The sequence below is a fragment of the Acinonyx jubatus genome, chromosome A3 (assembly GCF_027475565.1).
Source record: "Acinonyx jubatus isolate Ajub_Pintada_27869175 chromosome A3, VMU_Ajub_asm_v1.0, whole genome shotgun sequence".
NCBI lineage: Eukaryota > Metazoa > Chordata > Mammalia > Carnivora > Felidae > Acinonyx > Acinonyx jubatus.
Window position 1 is genome coordinate 83912008 of NC_069388.1, and position 19569 is coordinate 83931576.

The 19569-nt window shown below is 39.9% G+C and overlaps 1 protein-coding gene and 1 long non-coding RNA gene across 3 annotated transcripts in view; one reads left to right on the forward strand and one right to left on the reverse strand.

The window, feature by feature from the left end:
- PPP3R1 (protein phosphatase 3 regulatory subunit B, alpha) overlaps positions 1 to 5915 on the reverse strand; it is a 68158-nt gene extending 62243 nt beyond the window's left edge. The window contains exon 1 of the mRNA XM_027072313.2: positions 5465 to 5915. Coding sequence (XP_026928114.1) covers positions 5465 to 5467 — 3 coding nt within the window. The 5' untranslated portion in view covers positions 5468 to 5915. The remainder of the gene's footprint in view (positions 1 to 5464) is intronic.
- LOC113603215 (uncharacterized) lies at positions 5224 to 18712 on the forward strand. Of its 2 annotated transcripts, none has more exons than XR_003424756.2 (2): positions 5224 to 5457; positions 18515 to 18712. It is a non-coding gene; the product is annotated as an uncharacterized LOC113603215 (long non-coding RNA). The 2 variants fall into 2 exon arrangements; XR_008289372.1 differs by lacking the exon at positions 5224 to 5457 and adding an exon at positions 11463 to 11795.
- Positions 18713 to 19569: the final 857 nt, after the last annotated feature.

Genomic DNA, 19569 nt, shown 5'->3' on the forward strand with positions numbered 1-19569 from the left:
TTAGAGATTATGACCTCTATTAACAGTTTTATTAACACTCCCTTAATCTCCTTTTCCTATACCTCCTAGGCAGAGAATGTGCATTTCTGACAAGATCCCAGATGATGTTGATGCAGCTAGTTCAAGATCCATGTACTAAGAATCACTGTTCTAACATATGTTACCTCTTCCTACCTTTAGAATACCAAGCTTCTTCTATCCTAGACCATGATATCTATGTGGCAGGCAGTGTTAATGTTTCACAGCACTGTATCCTAACGAACTTAGAATCTTGCAACACAGCATTCCAAGCATTGATTACCAAATGAGGAGAGAACACTAGAGATAAAACAAGTCATACCAACAAACTGGAAGTTTCTTGAGGACAGGGACAGCATTTCTCATATACCCCTAGAATATGAAGAACTGAATCTTACCCTAGTAGGTGTTCAATAAATATTTGCTGAACGGATACCACTATCATCTATCCAGTCACCCAAGCCAGAGGCCACACAGGGTTCATCCCTTTCCTTACCCACAATCCAACAGTCACCAAGTCCTATCTTCTGCTCCTAAAATGTCTCATACTTGGTCTCTCCTCTCCATTTGCACTGCTCCTACATTCTTTTTGAGTCCTTACTTCTCACATGAATTACTGTAATAATTTCTTAGTTGGTCCCCGTACCTATATTCTTTTATTCTACTTTATTATCCACATGGCTACCACACTAATCTCTCTAAAAAAGTAAATGAGACAATGTCATTCTTAAAAATAATAGCTTCCCACTGGCTTTAGGGAAAAAATTGTTAATTCCTTCATATGATATGCAAGCCCCTCCATGGTCTTGCCTCAATCTACCTGACCACCCTCTTTCTCCTTTCCACCCTAATCCTCTACCCTCCAACCAGGCTAAACAGGCTTGCATATCTTATGGCTTTAAACATAATACTCTAAGCAGACCACCTCTCCCACTGGCTAAATACGCATCCTTTGACTCTGCTCAGACACCATCTCTCCCAGGAAGCTTCCTCTGAGGGACATTCATCTCATTGCCTCATCCTCATCCCAGTTTAGATTAAGCCTCTCCCCTGCCATGTATTTTTACTTAAAGATTTTAAAGTAATCTCTACACCCAGTGTGGGGCTCAAACTACAACCTGGAGATCAGGAGTCACATGCTCCACTGACTGACGCAGCTGGGTACCACTCCCCTGCTATGTACTCTTAAGCATACCCAACTTTAGTTTGTTAATAGCACGTCACCATGCATAATTGTCTTGTTTATTCCACTTGATTAAGTTCCTTGGAAATTACAATTATGTCTTATGTTTATACAGCCAGTATGAGGTATGTCAACAAATACTCAACTAAAATTTAAATAAAAACATTCCTTGCTATTTTCTAAATAGTTGCTCTGAAAAGTTAGCATATTTCAGAATTACCTAAAAAGCTATAAAATCTAGACTGCTTGGCCCCATCCCTAGAGTTTTGAATTCAGCTGGTCCAGACTAGGGCCTGACAAATTCCCAGATGATGCTACTGGCCCAAGAACCACATTTTGAATACTAGTGTTCCAAATATGTTTTCTCTTCCTTTCTCCAGGATTTAAAGAGTCTTTTCCCTGATGCCTCCAACTCTGCCTACTGCAATCTTAATAACCTTTTTAATCCCAGCTCAATTGTCACCTGATTCATAAAACTTTCCCTATCCCAGAAGAAACTGATCTTGCTCTTTCCTCAATTTCTATCAGGCTTTGTATTATTCATATAACTAGAGCTAACTTTTCACACCTACTAGCATTGTCTACTGTTATAGGCGAAAATGACAGTAAGAAACCTGCCTTAATCATTTTAACATCCTCAACAACCAAGCACAGTAACCAATGAACATGAGACAAAATCTACAAGTACTCGTGATATGAATGAATCCTATTGCTTGCCCAGACTCTGGGCCCATGGTCAGTCTGACTCACTTAATCCTCCTTGCCCAAGCTGACTTCCTTATACTGCCTTGTACTTTTGCTTGCCTTACTACCTATGACAGATGCTTCAACCTTCCCACACTTGTCTGTCCCTTGCACTGCTTTGCCAACTGACCCTTAGCTTCTTTACCTTGCAATCTGCACCTTTTCAATTTTCTCATCCACTGTGGGACATAATGAGCAGAGAAATTTTCTCCTCATGACTGATGTCAGTTTTAATTCTGCTGACCATAAGACAGGTTGCTTGCTTTGCTGTTGAAGTAGCCTTTGTCACAGAATTAGAGTATGTCTTGTGCAACTCTAAGTGCAGGTATCGTAGACAGCAATAAATGTTTTAAGTTCTATTTATACATTGTAGAGATGATTTTAATAAGTTTAAAAACACAACAATAGGGGCACCTAGGTGGCTCAGTCGTTTGAGCGTCCGACTATTGATATCGAGTCAGGTTGTGATCTCATGGTAGTAAGATCAAGCCCCTGTGGGGCTCCATGCTGAGAGTGGTCCTGCTTGGGATTCTCTCTCTCCCCCTCTACCCTGCTCTTTCTCTCTCTCTCAAATAAATTAACATTTTTAAAAAACACAGAGATATAAAAAGGTCATTTACAAGATTTAAGGTTTCCCAAGAAACAAAATTTAAAAGCAAAGCCAATTACTTACGCACTATATTCATATATGCATCCAAAATAAAATCCTATTTTTAAATTATCCTAAGTACGTGGTAAGAAAAACTATTTCTGATACATGAAAAGTTAACGAAGTTTCTAAAAATGCCCTTAAAAATTTACTCCTCCAAAAACTTTTCAATCCCACAGACCTAAACACTCTATTTTATCATTTAATTCTTTTTACATTCCTCTGCATGCCATTAACACTGAAGTACTCTATTTAAATACACATGCCCACCTATAGAAAAAATGGTGAAGTTATCTATTTATGTATTTCTATAAACAAATATTTATTTTACCATAGACAACTGACCAGTAAGGGAAAATTCCTAGAAGCACAGTACTCAAGTGTGTGTGTGTTGTGTATATAAAATCTTCATCCCGCCTGGATGCTCAACAGTTTAAAACTCAAAAAGAGGTGAAGGGAGGGAAACACTGAACTCTTAGGCAAAGAAGAAATAAAGTATGTTTAATGTAGCAACTAAAATAAATACCTGTCAGAAAAGATTGTTGATAGGTTCAATCCAATCTTTTTACCTTCCCCTTACTTGAATTAATCAGTGATATTTATAAGTTAATTCCTAAATTAAAACCCACTGACAAAACTGTAAACAGGTTCATGATACTCAGTAAGAGTTATAATAAAGTTTTCCAAAGGGAGTGAAAATTTTCAGAACTTTATAGTCCATTAACTAGAACAGTGAACCAGATCACTCCAAAGCCCAATTTATTTGAGCTAATTAATATCCTATATAGCAGAATTCAGCTATAGGTATTGTCTTGACACTTTCAAACCAGTGCTACTACATTCAACAGACCAAAATAATCCTAAAGTTGGGAGGCCTCTGTCACAACAAATTAACTAGGTCTTGAAATGGAATTGAGAGAATGGCAGACTAAAAGAACCAAGAGTAAATCAGAAAATAAATACTAAAGAGGAAACTAGAAAGAGGGAAATAATCACCTATAAGAAAACATCATAAAATAAATCTTAAAATTTTTAAAGATAAGAAAACACTGAGTACCAGGAAAGTAAACTTAAGAACAAAAAAAGGGGGAGAGGAGGTTCCTGAGGGGACACACTACAGAAAACAAGCAAGCAAGCAAACTACTTGGAAAACAGCGCATTCTGATATATAATACACAAGCAACAAAAAGTTGGGTCGTTATTCCTCACAATGAAATGCAGGTAAAAACATTCACTGCAATGGCCAAAGATCTTCAAGATCCTGACCGTCAAGTAAAATATATGTATAAGGAAGTGGTATTAAAGCACTAAAGTGCAATTCCTAACTCCAAAAAACTATGGCAACAAAAAGACTGCTCTATGAAGGGCCTTGATCTAAGCTGCTTTCTGTAGTAGTCTGGAAAAACCTAAGTTTTGTAACTTTGACGGCCAAAGTTGTCTCTGAGCAGCCTCCCAAGTTGACAGGGAAAATTTTCCTCTGTATATCAAAATCGCTAATCATTTATTAAGTCTGTTCTTAATCTGGATTTTAAGTACACTGAAAAGTGCACTTAATCTTTTGCCCTGTATTTTCAATAAAAGCTGACTTGAATTTTCTAGTTTCACTCTGTCCCCTCACAATCACACCAAACTGATTTTAAGTTGCAATCAACTGAATTTCTCTCTTCACTAATCCACCACTCTATTTTCAAATACTTGATTTCTACATACGGGGTGAAATACAATACAAGAAATTACCCAACGTCAAACAATCGGTCTAAAAATCTTCTGACAACTGTTTGAAGACTTTTAGAAAAAGTGTAACCACCAAATTCCATGTTTGAATATCTTACATGGAAAAGCACTGCGAACTTTAACTACTACGTATACAGTTCATGATTGCAAAGAGGAAAACTACAGCGGCTACCCGGAGCAAGAGAACCGGTAAGGTAACAGGCTAAAAGGGCGTCGTTGATTTCTTGGCCACGGTGACAGAGGCGGGAGACACACCCCTAGCGTCGGTTTGAAACACTACAGCAATGAATTCTACCTAGGGATTAATGTAAGGGTAAGGAAAGACAAATTTAAATCGCCATGATTCAAAAACAACCACAAGAGAGAGAGACTTACGACGGTAACAAAGAAAACGAAAAGCCCTTGACAGTAAGGAAGCTTTAAAAACAAGTATCTCCATTTATCAAAGACCGAGCAGGACTACGTTTTCATGAGTATACACCTTGGACCTTTCCGGTTCGCGAGTGCAAAGAGAAAAGCAGCAGCGAAAGGAGCCCCATAAGGCTGCAAACAGCAGCAAAATACTAACAGAAAAGGGGAGAAGTGGCAGGATTCCTGCCAAGGCTCACTGTGTGAAAATGCAGTGGGATAAAGAACAGCTCTGGAGAGAAGGTGGGTCTTACATAAAAAGCCATTTACCACATATTATTTCCCCAGGATTCTGGAATATGCCAGAACTTGAAGCAGCGAGTCGGGGGCGGGGGGGGGGGGGTGGTGAAAGGGGGTCTCCACGTGGAGGAGGGTCCTGAGGGAAGTAACGCGGGGCGACGAAGGGCCAGAACCAGGCCCACGGGCCGGGAGGAGGGGGTCGAGGCCCGGACGGACTCCAGACGACCGCGGGGGGTAGGGACGGAGGGGCGCCCCGCAGAGGCTGGGGGGTGGCCCTGTCAAGCAGCCGGCCCACCGTCCCCCGCCGGCCGCCAACGCACCCGGGCCGCTGAGGGCTCTCTCGGACCCGCCGCGGCACCAGCCTGCCTGGGTCTCTCGAATTTTCCACCGGGGGAAGCCGGCCGGGGGCGTCGGGGCTCGCCCCCGCCCCCGTCCCTGAAAGCGGCGAGCGGAGGAGAGATGGTGCATAGGGAAAGCAAAGGTCTCACCATTTTGCTGGGCAGTCGGCGGCTGGCGCGGGGGGAGAAGAGTGTCGGCGTTCAGAAGGGCTCCCGCAGGAAGCGGCGGCGGCCCAGCTGGGCTGGGGCGGCTGCGGCCCTCGGGACGCCCGAGGGGAGGGGAGGCGGCGCCGCGGGGCCCGCGCCGGCCGGGTGACTGGGCACGCGGGAGCGGGCGGGGAAGAAAAGAAATTAAGGTCGAGATTCAGAGACGGAGAGAGCGGGGAGGAGAGATGGCGAAAAAGGGGAGAGACAGAGAAGCAGAGAGGAGGGGAAGAAGGGGGAGAGGGGGCCAGGCGGCTCGAGGGCTGCAACCTAAACTCGCGCGGGAGCCGTGACGGACTCACTGCAGTGGCTCGCGCTGACCCGCAACCTCAAGGCACGAAAAAGGGGGAGGGCGGAGAGGGAGGGGAAAGCGGAGCGCAGCGGGGCGGAGGGCGGGGGCGCGCGCGGAGCCGGCGGCGGGGGCGGGGCTTCCGCGAGCGGCGCACATCCGGGAACCCGCGAGCCGGCTCGGCGGTGGCCGCCGGGGTGCTCTGGCGAGCTCTGGTTGGGGAGCGCGGAGCGTGCGACCACGTACTCCCCTCCGCCCGCCGCTCTTTGCGTGCGGTGCGGGGGGAGGACGAGGGTGGTGACGTCGCGTGGCGGAGCCCTTCCTGTCATGTGGCTGGAGGCGGGCAGGTGGGGGGGGAGGCTGGGTCGGGAGGAGGAGGAAATGCAAGGGTACAGAGAGAGGGAGGAAATGCAAGGGGTGCGCGAGCTCCGGGAGAAGGCGTACTTGGATCCAGGAGTAGGATCCTCGTGGGGGAGGAGGAGCAGATGAGCGGCCTTAAGGTGTCAGAGCCACCCAGACACTGCACCAAAAAAAAAAAAAAAAAAAAAAAAAACCCGAAAGAAAGAAAAAAAGAATCCAAGCCCTAGAGGGAATCGGTTTACTCGGGAAGACTTTATTTATCAGTGTACCGGTTTGGACCCACTACAAAATTGCTCGGCCCATCTAGAGTGTTGTCACCCCGGTGCAGCACCCGCAGGCCCACACCCCAGTATGAGCTGGCAGGGTCAGGAGCCAGGTTGGAAAGACAGGGAACAAGAGCCAAAGCTGACCACAGCTTGAGGCTTGGGGAGCCGTAAGACAGCCGAGGAGAAGGACTGCTTCCCACTCCCGCGAAGACTTCCTCACCCAGCTCTGTGGTTTCCTTAAACCCTCCAAGCTGCCGTTTGACGGGGTGTCCAGTGTTTGTTTTTGAAACACGTTCGCAGATAGATCGCCCACTTATCCCTTTTGTAGGACTATATCGACTTTGGTGAATATTACCATTCCCAGAAAATTAAGACTTTAATGGAAAATGGAGTATTGAAGAGCATAAGGAGGAAAGTAATGTGGGGCAGGGGGAAGCCGATAGGAGAGTTGTGATAAGGATAGTGAGGAATACATTTTGCAACTATTTTAACCATTTATTCCTTTTCAAATTCTTGATAATCTTGTGCTTTATGTGTGTGAAAGAGAGGGAGAGAATGTTTTCTGAGTGGTCAGAAACATCTTACAAATCCTTTGAGTAGTTTAATAAAAAGCCATAGTGTTTTTAACAGCAGTCTGTTGAAGTTCCTCACATGAGTGTTATTCTTTGGTAATTATTTTTCCATGATAAGCCTGCATCTTTTCTAAGAGGCTTGGTGGCATGCCATAGGTCTGTGTCTCTTTCTTTCCTAGAGATAATTTCTGTGTCCGGATGAATAAAGAAAAGTAAGACTGGTAACAAGTTGTCTCATACAGTGAATGTATCAAGGAAAGGCCAAGAAATGACACTACTTCTGCTACTTAAGTTTCTTATATATGTTTTGTATATAGTGTTTAGATACTAATATGTTCTAAAACAGAGAAAAGCCCCTAAGCTAAAATGTATATCATTTATGTTTTTAGGTATATTATTTTAGTTTATCATAAAATTAAGACATACTCATTTTTTAATTTTTTAAAATTATTTTTTAAATGTTTATTTATTTTTGAGAGAGAGACAGAGTGCAAGCAGGGGAGGAGCACAGAGAGAGGGAGACAGAATTCGAAGCAAGCTCCAGGCTCCAAGCTGTCAGAGCCAGATGTGGGGCTCGAACCCACCAGATGTGAGATCATGACCTGAGCCAAAGTCGAATGTCCAACCAACTGAGCCACCCAGGCACCCCACATGCACATTTTTTTTTAAGTACCATATAAAAAAAATTCCTCCTCCTCAAGTCTCTTAGAGACAATCACTATAACTGCATTTATTTGTGTGTATGTCCTTCGGACATAGTCAATGAAAATCAAATTACAATTTTGAGGATTAAATACTAAGAAGGCATTTGACTTACATTGGAGGCAGTAGATTTAGAGTAACCCATAATTTTGTGAAGATATGAACCAATTTAGACTACAATCATTCAACAAGTGTGTATTGTGAACCTAAATCAGAAATTGAAAGCTAGGCACTGTGAAAGATAGGTCAGCCTCTGTTACTGACCATAGCAAGAGACACAAGGGCCATGTCTACTTGTTCTTTCTCATCCTACAAATCTCCCAGATTCACCACTTACATTCTCTCTCAGCTTTGTGTATACTGCACACAATATAGGCATGTAGCAGGCTGCATTTCTAACACTGAAATTAATTAGTCCATTCTGAACTTATGGAGAGAGGTAAACCTAAAATGTGCCTTTAACACACAAGTTTTTACCCTAAGGTAAAAAAATGAAAGTATGATATTCTCCTTGTCTCTTTCTATTAAGTTTTGGTGTAAAGCTTAATATGGGAGGGTGGGGAAGGGAGAACGGGGAGGTACCAAATGGTCCCCTTACTTGATTTTAGATAACTAGATAAGTAAAATACAAAGGACATATTTAACAAGTGGATATTTTTCCTGGAAAACTTAGCAACCAAAAGATGATTGTTGGGGAGTACTATGTCAGGTAAGTTGGAGGGAGACACAAGACAGAGATCCTAATTACAAAAACAGTAACAGCTTTGCATGAGGTAATTAGAAGTACTAATGGCAGAGGAAAGGAAGGGGTAAATACGAAAGACGTGAAGCAAGAATGCACAGACTATGCAATTTAGTGGATGGAGGCAACAAGGAGAGGAAGAAATAAAAGATGACCATTTTACTTTGGATGACAGAAAATAATGTCATTATTAAGAGAAGCAGAGAAATCAGAAGTTTAGTTGCTGAGTGGAGAGGGATGAGTTTGGATTTAAGAATGCTAAGTTTGAGTTGCTGATGAGAGATCCCAGTGGAAGCACCAGGTGGGAGCTGGAAGAGCAGGTTAGAAGGAAGTAGAGATGTGGGAATCAACCTAAAAACAGGTTGAAAGTGAAATCTTCAAATTTTCTCCTAGAGATAGAGAAAAGAAAGGACCCACAGATAGCAATAAGCTGCTAAGCAGAGAGCAAATTAAAGGGAAAGGAAGTTTTAAGAAAGAGTAATGTTTACAGTCCTGTTTGACCATAGGCAGCCTCAGGTGTCAGTGCCTCCACAAGTATCTTTTAAGAAGTTAGAAATGTCACAGGAAATTGTATGTGTAGACTTTCCAGATCATTGTGATATCCAGAAATATGCCTTATTCTTAAAGGACTGACCACTGTCCCTTATTCATATATAAGATTTAAGGGAAGCAGGAGAAACAAATTACCATTCCTGTAGTTAAGATATTCCAGTGCAATATTACCCCAATGCATCCACACTTTTATTCATGATTGTACTGACTAATGTCAACTAGATACTGTGTTTAATTTTATACTTAGATATAGGAAGAAAATGGCAATTAAAAAGGAGAGTTAAAACGACTCGAAAGTAATGTCTGTTCCTTTTTAGTACACATTTATTGTTAATGCAGGTTTAGAGGAAATGTCTACCACTCCTCCTAGATAAAACATGTATGCCCCAGTTCAAGAATCCCAGATTTAAGAATATTTTGTACCTTTTGCCAGCTACTTCCACACCATAAAATTAATTACCTGTCAGTGGGAACTGAGGTTGCATGGGGAATATATTGTTTCCTTTTTTTGTACAGAAGAAAGAGCAGGATGCCAGCTCACCCCTTGCTCAAGGGTGTGGTTGAGGAAAAGTTCCTCAGCACCTGAGATGGCAGGCAAGTGGCTGGTTCCCTTCTTGCTAAGCAGCAGGGGTATGAGCCAAGGATTCTAAATTCCATCTTGGAAACTCATTTCTCCGTGGAAACCCATTTTACAAAGAGTTTTGTAAACAATGGACTTTCTGCAAAAGCCTATTTAAATGATAATGTAGCTGAAACTCTGTGTATTTGCTATTAAAAACATAATGGTAGAAAAACAATGCTCATAATACATAGCTTCATGAATTAATGAGTTTGGGGAAAATGTATATCAATTACTGGATGGAATTTAAAAATTTTTAAGCATAAAACACTTTAAATTATGGATTTTGTGCAACTTTTCTAATTCTCATAAGAATTAACAACATTGAATTTGTTCAAAATAAAACTCTATCATTTAATTTTCAGATGAAACACAAATCAGAAATATTTTTAAATTTGGAAAAGTTTCCCAAAATTATGTGATTAATTGGTTATGTAAGTTATTTTTATATTACATACTGGGCCAAAAAGAAAAGGGGATAAAAGTCTTTCTGAAATGTGTTCCTAAACTTCCTGAATCCACATCTAAATCTCTGTGTTAGAGGAATATCCCACAGTACTTTTAGAGGCTGTCTGTTAACACTCTTCATATAATGAGCAATTCTTTTTCTGTGCTGATCATTTTTCCATATGATAAGTATGTTAGAATTGGGTCGTTATCTTCATAAAGATAAACATTGAAACCATGAAATCGAGGACAGAAATCAGAGAACATAGAAGCAATAGAGCAGTACCAAGGCAGAACCAAAGGTAGCATCTACATTTAAGTAGTGGAGGGAGAAGGAAGTGACAGAGAAGATAATGGACTCGGCTAAGGGCAGGAGACCCAGCAAGGATACCCAGGAAGCTGAAGAAGAGGAGTTCAAGATGAAAAGGATGGTCCAGCAGCATGTCAAATAGGACTAAGACAGATAGAAAAGTTCAGGCCGTTGGTATACACCTGGACATATCTGTTGAGATATGGTGTATAACCCTTAGCCTGAGAACCACATTTAATGCTATTCTTCCAGGAAATGTAAGAGTAACCAAAAAGGCATATTGTGAAGAAAAATACTCGTGGAAGGAAATATATCCAATACAGTGTTGTAAATTGTGAATATTCAGTAAATGAGCCATACCTACATATTCAAGACTGTCACTAAAATTAATCAATATGCTTTTAAAAATAATTTGGTCTTCTGAAAAAAGTTTATAAACATGTAGAAGATATGCAAAATTTAGAATACTGTAAATAGAACTCATTGGTTCTACATAATTGGCAAATTGTGCTAGTGCTAAAATTTTCAAGGCCACAGCTGGAAATTGCAATGTAGATATATTTTATGAATTTTCTTAGAATGAGGAAGGTGATTGTATTTCTAAGAAATAGAAGAAAATATTTTACTTAAAAATTGTATATTTTAGACTAAGGATGAAATGTGTGGTAAATGAGTTTTCCTCAGCAAATTCTACATGTTCTACCATTTAAAACTGGTTTTTGGGTGGGGTGCCTGGGTGGCTCAGTTGGTTAAGCATTTGACTTCAGCTCAGGTCACAATCTCGCGGTCCATGAGTTTGAGCCCCGTGTCGGGCTCTGGGCTGATGGCTCAGAGCCTGGAGCCTGTTTCGGATTCTGTGTCTCCCTCTCTCTCTGCCCCTCCCCTGTTCATGCTCTGTCTCTCTCTGTCTCAAAAATAAATAAACGTTAAAAAAAAAAAAAAAGAATAAGGACTTATGAGGTTGAGATCAGAAGAGGAGTCTCAGAAGATTCAAATCAACTAGTGGTTGAGATCTGCATGTTTTTGTGACAGTAAACAAGCTTTGGACAGGCAGGGGCTGCAGGATGTTTAGATAGTGGTGGGTGGAAGAATGAAGGACTATAAACACTGAATTTAAGAAGTTTGAATCCCAGAGAGCCCTCTAGTACTTGGTGGAGAAGCAGTGAGAGATCTGAGCTTGGTTGGTTAGCAGGTCATAAAGAATCATAGGTATGGCTGGCTGGAAGAATGTGGGAATGAGTATGAATAGTTTATAGAGACATAATTTTAAGCACTTTGAAACCCATACCATATTTTTAATTCTTCACAGTTGACTGAAAATCATTTTGTGGGTCTAAGAAAAGAGGACATTAAGTACTGGAGCTGGAAGTAGAACTCAGGTCTGTGTGACTCCAAAGCTCAAGCTTTTCACCACTATGGTACACTTCTATCTGTGTGCGCATGCACAAACATACATGCATTGCCCTTATGTATTTAATTTTCTCTTTAAAATAAAAATAGGATGTTGACGCTGTTGGGTAACTGTTTTCCTTACCAACTGTGGTATTCGTGTAACACTTTAGGCTTTGGAGAGCTCTGGTAACAATGGTTCCTGGTATATAACCCTTAGCCTGAGAACCACATTTAAATAAAAACCATTCCCTCTGTAAAGAACAGTCCCAGAAGGCCATACTAAATCTACCAATGACTCGTGCCAGTCATCCGTCAGACAGCAAGTCCAGAAGTAGCAATGAGAGAAAAGGCATTGGTCCAATTTTTCTGACTTTGTAAAAACAGTCAAATCATAGAGACATTTGGGGGCATCCATGACAACAGACTCACCAACTTTTTCTTACTTGGAATGTTTTGGGCTAGTGTGTAGAAATAACAGAAAGATAATCTCTACTGTTTCCTCAACTAGTGTTTCTACTCATTAAATAACAAAAAGTAGCAGTAAACTTTAAAAAAAACTACAACTTTGTTTATACAGTAAATAAACACAGGAAGCAGGTATGTGGAGTAAGAAAGCTAATTTTAAACTACCTTTTCAAAATACCAATTATGGGGGCACCTGGTTGGCTCAGTCGGTTGAGCCTCCGACTTCAGCTCAGGTCATGATCTCGCAGTTTGTGAGTTCGAGCCCCGCACTGGGCTCTATGCTGTCAGCGTGGAGCCCACTTTGGATCCTCTTTCTCCCTATCTCTCTCTGCCCCTCTCCCCCTCTCAGCCCCTCCCCCACTCATACTGTCTCTCCCTCTCTCAAAAATAAATAAACGATTAAAAAAAATAATAAAATACCAACTATGTTCTATTATGGAGAAACATGTAGTCTTCCATAACACTGTTTTATTATTGTATTTCATAGTTGAAGTTTGTGATTATATAAAGTAAGTCAAATAGTTGTTTTTACTAACATGGAGGCTGGCAAATCACATCCAGGTCCTTATGTTTTGTCCAATGTTTTGCTCTGTATTTTCTCAGTCCTTTCGTGGGAGCAAACTAGTCTTTCCCTTCAATTCCTCTACCATATGAACACAGCAATCACAACAAATTTTGGGAGGCCTGTCCACAGTACGGTATAAATATTGTTAAAATGAACTTGAATTAGAAATGGCTTTTTAAAAAAGAATACAAATAGAAAATGTGCCCCTCAAGATCACAATCCCTGAGGCGCCTGGGTGGCTCAGTGAGTTAGGTGTCTGACTCTTGACTTTCTTTGGCTTGGATCATGATCTCACGGTTCACAAGTTCGAGCCCTGCATGGGCTCTGTGCTGACAGCATGGAGCCTGCCTAAGATTCTCCCTCTTTCACCACCCCTCCCCTGCTCCTATTCTCTGTCTCTCTCAAAATAAATAAATAAATAAATAAAAACTTAAAAATATATATCTAATTAAAAATAAAAAAGATCACAATCCCTGTCAGGGATGCATTTTCTCATCTCTACCATAAGGGATTTAGAATAGATGAAGGCTAAGCACGATCCCTTTCAGCTCAGTAGATCTATGTTTCTATTGTTTCTAACAGTTTCTTATGAAACTTGCCAGAGCAAAACTAGGCAAGCTCTAATGATAGTCTCTGGGAAGAACAGAGGCTCCTCTTAATTTCTTGGGTTCAGCAACTACTTCACTTCAGAATCTCTTTTTAGTCTGCTGGCTACAGAACTGGGGCCTGCCACTTTCAACCTGGATCACCTAGATCAAGGTCAGAGAGAATAGGGCTATCTTATCCAAAATATACATGTGAAAAAATATTTCAAAAATAAAGCTAGGGAATATACTAATGTAAAAAAGTTCGCAGGACAACATGTTTTTTTAAAGGGGAAGGGCAAACATCATTTAAAGAGATCATCAAATATTCCTTAGTCACAATACTTAACACTCCTGGGACTAAGACCAAATCGCCAGACATTATGCAAAGATGCTGTTTGCAATTTCAAAAGATCCTTATTTCTGCCCTGTTGCAGCTAATAAAATACTTTCAGGGGCTTTTTATGAAAGAAGGAAGTCCACAAGTAGGTTAGATTCTGACGTTCCAAGAGATTCTTTGGCAAAGAAATAATTTACACTGCCCAGACTCATAGAAGAATAACTGATAAGTGGAAAAGAAAATGGTCTAAAAAATACTTAGGAAAAAAGGTCTTCTAAAATAGCAAGCACAGGGGCGCCTGGGTGGCTCAGTCGGTTAAGCATCTGACTTCGGCTCAGGTCATGATCTCACGGTCCGTGAGTTCGAGCCCCGCGTCAGGCTCTGTGCTGACAGCTCAGAGCCTGGAGCCTGTTTCAGATTCTGTGTCTCCCTCTCTCTGACCCTCCCCCGTTCATGCTCTGTCTCTGTCTCAAAAATAAATAAACGTTAAAAAAAATTTTTTTAAAAACTCCAAAAACTTATCTTTATTTTACCTGCATCAAGTGATTATGTAATGAAAATATTTCCTGAAGATTCCATCAGCAACACAAAATGCCAGTAAGTGCATGGTACAACCCTCCACAGTATAAATTGTAGTTAATCTAAACTATGGAAAATAAATCAAATCTACCACATAACATCCTATCTGGAATCTAACTTCTCTGTGGTGGAATTAGGTGTGTTTTAATTCCAGTTAACTGATTAAGTCTAATCACCAAAATAGAAAGCTTCTAATTTGCTACCAGGCAATATTTTAACTGGGACAACAATGAAAGATAGAACTGGAATTAAAGCACAGACTCAAATGTTAATTCACCCACATTCTGCCTTCTAGCCTGTTCTCCTCCTGAACTCCCCCCAACGCCCAACCATGGATCTTTTGCATGCAGAGCTCTCTTTGAAGCTATGAGTTTCATGCGTGGGAAATCAGGAGAATCAAAGCTGCTTTACACAGAAGCATATGTTTAGGATTCCAGGGGATGCTGAAAAATACTACAGATTAGTAGTCTCCCTGCGGGGAGCTCATCTGAGTATGAGACCCTCACATTTTGCATTTCTTATGCCTAGGGTGTTTAAATCACTGGCCTCAATCCTATAGCACCAGGGTTTGTTTTCACATTTAGTTCCCTTGAATTTTTTTTTTAACCTACTTTGACAAAAAAAGAGGGAGCAAAATAGGAAAAGAAGGCAGGGGCGGGGAAGAATAAATCATTATGCAGCTCTCAACCTCCACAGGGAAACAGCAGTACAAACCCACAGATCCAGAATTGTCAAGAAATGGGGATGCTTGTTTACAAGTCACAGAATCAGTTATGTAACTAGAAGGTAAGGAAATCAAGTGATCATTTGAAGGGGAGCAAAGACTGATACTTTTTGAATTAGTCAAGAGACTTGTCTCAGAAATAGATTCATATAGACTTTCTACTTATTTTTAGTTGCTTTATGAATTTAGTTTTTGAATTTCATTGTACCAAAAGTACAGTGTTTCTATGTAGATAATGACCATTCATTTTCATCATTAATTGTAGCTATCTGGAAACACTTTCTTACCATGGCAATTTTTAAAGTATCACCAAGTCTTTACAAGGGAAATTGGAATAGCTTTATATCTGGTGATCTATCTGTATGATTTAGTAGGAAAATATGTGCCAATAGATCAGTTCTAATTTCTCTCTACTCCTCACCCCATAACTTTTTTTTTATTGGTTAGTTGTTTTATGTAAGTATGTATGTATGTAAGTATGTATGTATGTATGTATGTATGTATGTATGTATTTATCTATCTTAATTTCTGGGACCATATAATGTTTATAAAATTAAGAACTTTATTTTTTTATTTCTTTTATTTTTTTAATGTTTATTTATTTTTGAGAGAGAGAGAGACTGAGTGTGATCAGGGGAGGGGCAGAGAGAGGAGACAAAGAATCTAAAGCAGGCTCCAGCCTCTGAGCTGTCAGCACAGAGCCTGACACGGGGCTCGAACCCATGAACCATGAGATCATGACCTGAGTCAGATGCTCAACTGACTGAGCCACCCAGGCGCCCCAAAATGAAGACCTTTAAAAATATTTCCATGTAAATAAAATTTGGGGGGAAATCTAAAACGTAGAAATTTCGAGTAAAGAAAAAAATTTAGAAAATCAAATTATTTAAATAGGTGATTATATTGGGCCCTAATAAATTTCAGACATAAATTACTCTCCACAAAGCTCTTAAGAAAGTTTTATGATCTTTTTAATACCTGCATTTATATTTAATATTTTCTAAAAATACATTTTTCCTGAAAACTTACGGCCAGATTTCAGTGCCAAAAAAGAATATAATTAACCAACTTCTGACAGCAAATTAAGCTGAAACTACTGAGGTTCAGTCAATATGTTTATGGAACATTGTTTTCTTTCTCATCTAGCTAACTTGTTCTTCAAATTGGGTCAGTTTAGTGTTATGTGCTGCTCCCTGAGGAAAATCCTTGGGGAAATGTAGGAGAAGAATTATGTTTTTCACCAGGCAGACAAAAGCTGAATTCAGTCCCTTGGGGGAAGCTTTCTTAGGGTGTTTTCTCCTAATGGTGCCAGAGCCCCACGACCAGGAAGGAGATGCACAGCTGAGATATGGTACCCAGAAGGCCACTCAGCTCTTACACCTGTCATAACACACACAGAGAACAGGGACTAAGTCCAAGTCAGTCTTTCAAGGTGTATGTATTTTGTGTGTGTGTGTTTGAGTCTTGGCATACTTTCAACTTAGGTAGAAGGATAGTGGCCTATATCCTTCTACCTGAGTTAAAAGTAGTGCTGAACTGACTCACTGTCTCGAGATAAGTGAATGCAACCAAGTACAATAGAAGACCTATGCTCATTGGTGATGTTTCCATAAATAGGTGCTCCTAGCCCAGGAGCATCACAGAGCCTCCATAGTTGGGAATTTGGTATTTACCAGCTTAGAACAATGATGTGAGTTTGAAAAGGTCTCTCCATCTGTTTACATGTCAGTGAATGTTAAACAGAGAAATAGGAGTCAAAATGAAAGGACACAGATGGATATCAACTTAGGACTGACTCCTCTTAATTGCTATTCAAGTGTTTAGGTATCTGTGGCCCTGAAGGCCGTATCATTCCAGTAATAAGCAACAAAGATGATCTATGCAATTGTGTGGAGGTAAATTGTATGAACAAAATTTTATACATATTCATACTTGTATGGGTTATTAATCACTGTTTAAGGACAGTGATAATGCACAGAGGTGGTTACACTTTTTAAAATTACCTTTATCTTGTCTTGCCTGCTGTCCAAAAGCAAAAGAAAAGTGTGTAATTATCATTTAAAGTGATAATCACGGGGCTCCTGTGTGGCTCAGATGGTTAAGTGTCCTACTTCGGCTCAGGTTATGATCTTGTGGTTTCTGAGGTGGAGCCTTGCGTTGGGTTCTCTAATGTATCCCTCGCTCTCTGCCCCTCCCCCACTCACGCTGTCCCTCTCTCTCTGAAAAATAAATAAACGTTTAAAAAATAAAATAAAATGATAATCACAATTATAATAATACTTTATAAAAATATCTTAATTTAAATAATGAGCTTAACCTTTCAGAGCACTCTGAAGTATATGAGGTAATTTATACATTATTAGAGCTCATTATTACGTGTATAGATTTCTCTGAGATGTGAAATGGCACCATGTCTTGTAAGATGAAGATGGAATGGACTTTAGACATTTATTTAGGCAGTACATTTCATTTCTGTACGTATATTATACTTTAATACAAAGTTTAAAGGCTCTGAAAATAAAACATGCATTTTAATTTGCTATAAGTAATTATGGAAACTGAGCGAACTAAGTCAATTTTCAAAAAAGGATATATGTACCTATTGTTTCTTCAATAAAAATTCATAAAAGCATCTTTTTAAAATGATTATAAACTACCTATCCTTCAAAAACAACTTCAAAAATAACTGATGATTTGGGCTTTCTGGCATGGGACCGAGTTCCATTAGAATGTGTTAGTTTAATTTTTAAGTTCAGAGAAAGGAAAGGAACAAAGAGAAGAAATGCCTATTTGCACAGGGCAGGGCACCTTTTGGTATCATTTCTTGAAAATGGTTGTTTGAGGTAGTAGAAGGAGAATAGGCTATATAGTCCAATGATGTGGGTTTAAATCCCTTCTCTGTTACTTAAGCTCACCAAGCCTTCATTTCCTTACGTATAAAATGAGAGTGTTGCTTTGCAGAAAAAGTGCTCAATACTATTTCTGCAGGAAGAGGGCATCAATCAAATGACTTCTTGGGTTTCTTTTAAGTGCTAGAATTAAATAATTATAAAATAGATTAATCGATTCCCCTTGAATAACAAGTAGTTGAAAACACACCCAAAGATGGCAGAATAAGCTATTAAAATGGCTTTTTAAAAACCTCCTTCCTTGGGCTTTTATCAACTCTAAGTGAAAGCTACTCTATTCATAGCCTAAAGCAAAGCAATATTTTCACCTCAGGAAAATAATTGCTCCTAGGAAAGCCAAAATGTTCCTATGCTTAATCCTACTGTTTGACATATAGAGATTTGTTGCTCTTTTTTTTTTTTTGCCTGAATTGAAAAACCAAGGACTGTTTTAAAAACTTTAAGCAATGATCAAGTGCCATATAAATTCTCAGTTATGAATTACTTGAGGACCTTAATGTAGCATATTATAAATATTAATTAATTCTTACCAACACCTCTGCAGTCAAAGCATTATTATTCTTCCTCTCCTTTTTCCAGGCAGGAAGATGAAGTGTCCATGAGACAAAGCAATTCACCCTGGGGATGTGTGGAAGAAGTTGCCAAGCCAAAAAGGGAACCAAGGAGGTTGGAATTGGAGCCCTTTGTGTTTACAACTTAAGGAGAGACTCATTCCAGGGCACCTAGCTGGCTCAGTTGGTGGAGCATGCAACTCTTGATCTCGGGGGGTTGTCAGTTTGAGCCCTGGGTTGGGTGTACACATTATTAAAAAAAAAAAAAAAGAAAAAAGAAAAAAGAAAGAAAGAAAAGAAAAAAGTCTTAAAAAATCTTCTTTATTCATGCATGCAGGCATTTATTCTACTCATTATTCATGCATAAAAATATTTCTACTTCTCTTTAGATTGATATATTTGGTGGCGGGTGGAGGGGGGGGTGTTGTGTGTCCTACGGAGACCCTCAAAAATGTTACCTCTTTGTTTCCAGGAATTGGAACCACAAATTGTTGATAATGCTAAGATCTCAATCTTTTAGATCTAAACTTACCTAGTAAGCTTCAAATTGTTCCTATAAGTGGATTAAAAATGGAATTTAGGGGCGCCTGGGTGGCTCAGTCAGTTAAGCGGCTGACTTCGGCTCAGGTCATGATCTCTCGGTCCATGAGTTCGAGCCCCACGTCGGGCTCTGTGCTGACAGCTCAGAGCCTGCAGCCTGTTTCGGATTCTGTGTCTCCCTCTCTCTGACCCTCCCCCGTTCATGCTCTGTCTCTCTCTGTCTCAAAAATAAATAAACATTAAAAAAAATTTAAAAAAAAAGATATTTTAAAAAAATGGAATTTAATAACAATGAAGACCAAAAGTAAAAATGAAAATAAAAGATTTTCCTCTTCAGCAGATAGGTTATTTACTTGTTTGTCCTAGTTTTTACTTTCACATTTTTATCTCAACGATTGTAACTTGTAAAATAATCCGGAAATTATTTTGTGATCTCTTTTCTGTCTCTATCCTTTAATGTATAGAAGGCACTCAATAAAGCCTTATTGGGTGAAAGACAATACCCCTTCTAATTAGAGATTGTCCAGTAACTAGTATAGAATT